Here is a 2,088-nt window from a genome sequence, read left to right as displayed (position 1 = left end):
GCTCTGATGCTGGAGCGGATGGCACAGGCTGGCAGCCCAAGGGGCGGGGCAATTGCTGGCGACCGCCTTAGCTCGGCTTTGAGGGCCAGTCTCCCCCCACCCCCACCCCCTTTTCCGCCAGCCGTCTTCAGTCCCGCCCCCACGAGCGGCACCCGAACTCTGGGCTCCAGGCTGCGCGACTGCGGGGGCGCACGGACAAGGCGCTGGGTGAGTGCACAGCACTGGGCCCTTGGGACGCGCATGGCTTGGCCTGGCCCGGAAAGGTTGCTCTGGCCACTCCGCGGGTCCCCTTCCTTGGAGTGCCCGGGCCTCTCCTGAAGGCGGAGAAAGCCAGCGACTTTTCGGATGTCGTTGCATGGATGCTGGCGCGGGCTGGTGTTGGGGGTGGGGGTGGGGTGCGCCTGGAACCCTCAGGCCTTGTCCTTTCTGGCCACTCCCCTGCAAGTTTCCCCCCTGAGGACCGCTGCCTGCCTGCCGGGGCCAGGCGGGAGGTGCGGGGCTGTGAGCCAGTTTGCAGAGTCCCCGTCAGAGCCCGTGTCTGCGTGTGTTTGATGCCCGCTCCCCGCAGCGGGACGGAGCCGCAGCCTCCCCGTGGGTCTGTATTTGTGCCTGCTTCCCTGTGCACAACTGAAGCCGCCTGGCAGGCACTGGACCCAGCCAAGTCCAAACAAGTCGGTTCTCCTCCCCAGGCCTTAGTTTTCTCATCCGTGAAATGGGACCTGCGCGGCTGTGTGTGCAGCTGTTTCTGCGTGGCTGTGCTTGTGTGGGAGCACGAACACCTTTGGGTCTGTTTCTCTGCGAGGCACTTCTTTTCCGCCTCAGTGTCTTCGTCTGCACACGGGGCTATGGTGAGAGTCGTCCAGGGGATTAAAGGGCCCAGTCGCAGGGGATCATCATGCTCTAACACACGTGTGCCTGTCTGCTGGCGCTACCTGTGCATTGTGGGCCTGTCGGGGGCCCTCGGGCTCGGGCTCTGTGAAATGGGCCGATGGCTCAGCGTTCTCACGGGTTTTGCGGTGGGTGAAAGGGCAGGAACAAGCCCTGGGTGCAGCTCAGGGCTCCAGGCTGAGCATGGGTGGAGGTTGTGAAATTGTGGCCTGTGTGGCTGTTGGTATTGCTGTATGCCTCTGCCTGTGTTGCTTTATCTACGGGTGAATGCATTTCTGTGTTTTTCGGATGGGATCCGACCATTTTTGCCCTCGTTTGTGACCGTGTACATATATATCCTTGCGGTGTGTCACTGTATTGGTGTGTCCCTTCCTATGTGAGGCTGTATTTGTGTGCATTCTGTTTACGATTGAATATGCCTCTGGTTATCTCGATGACGTGTGAGTTATGAGTATCCCTCAGTCACTGTGGGACTGTCACCCTGTTCCCTATTATTATTTCTGTGTCGGCCTGTCACCGTGGCCATCCCCCTTCCATCCGGAACTCCCCCTGTTCCCCAGTGTACCTGGGAGGTAGAGGGGAGGGGGGTCGGGCCCCTCGCCCCTTTGGCAGCGAGGATGGTTCGCGCCAAGCCTGACACTGCACCGCCTCTCCGCAGCCTCGGGCGGTGGCCCATGGAGTCGGGGCTGCTGCGCCCTGCGCCGGTGAGCGAGGTCATCGTCCTGCACTACAACTACACCGGCAAGCTCCGCGGCGCCCGCTACCAGCCGGGCGCGGGGCTGCGCGCCGACGCCGTCGTTTGCCTGGCCGTGTGCGCGCTCATCGTGCTGGAGAACTTGGCTGTGCTGTTCGTGCTCGGACGCCACCCGCGCTTTCATGCGCCCATGTTCCTGCTTCTGGGCAGCCTCACATTATCTGACCTACTGGCGGGCGCTGCGTATGCCGCCAACATCCTGCTGTCCGGGCCGCTCACGCTGCGCCTGTCGCCGACGCTCTGGTTCGCAAGAGAGGGCGGCGTCTTTGTGGCGCTCGCCGCCTCGGTGCTGAGCCTCCTGGTTTTCGCTCTACGCCAAGGCCTACGTGCTCTTCTGCGTGCTCGCCTTCCTTGGCATCCTGGCTGCCATCTGTGCGCTGTACGCGCGCATCTACTGCCAGGTGCGCGCCAACACGCGGCGCCTTCGAGCTGCTGGGGGCTCCTCG

At 63.2% G+C, this 2,088-nt stretch overlaps 2 protein-coding genes across 2 annotated transcripts in view; one reads left to right on the top strand and one right to left on the bottom strand.

Annotated features, from left to right (window-relative positions):
* Positions 1–242, bottom strand: part of ATG4D (autophagy related 4D, cysteine peptidase) — a 29,197-nt gene extending 28,955 nt beyond the window's left edge. Inside the window, exon 1 of the mRNA XM_006765823.2 lies at positions 153–242. Coding sequence (XP_006765886.1) covers positions 153–242 — 90 coding nt within the window. The remainder of the gene's footprint in view (positions 1–152) is intronic.
* Positions 243–1,383: 1,141 nt separating this feature from the next.
* S1PR5 (sphingosine-1-phosphate receptor 5) overlaps positions 1,384–2,088 on the top strand; it is a 2,218-nt gene continuing 1,513 nt past the window's right edge. The window contains 2 exon segments of the mRNA XM_015565357.1: positions 1,384–1,952; positions 1,954–2,088. Of these exon segments, the coding sequence (XP_015420843.1) occupies positions 1,506–1,952; positions 1,954–2,088 (582 nt within the window). The 5' untranslated portion in view covers positions 1,384–1,505.

Source organism: Myotis davidii, unplaced genomic scaffold (assembly GCF_000327345.1).
Source record: "Myotis davidii unplaced genomic scaffold, ASM32734v1 scaffold1439, whole genome shotgun sequence".
Classification (NCBI taxonomy): Eukaryota; Metazoa; Chordata; class Mammalia; order Chiroptera; family Vespertilionidae; genus Myotis; species Myotis davidii.
This window is presented reverse-complemented; position numbering and strand designations above follow the sequence as displayed.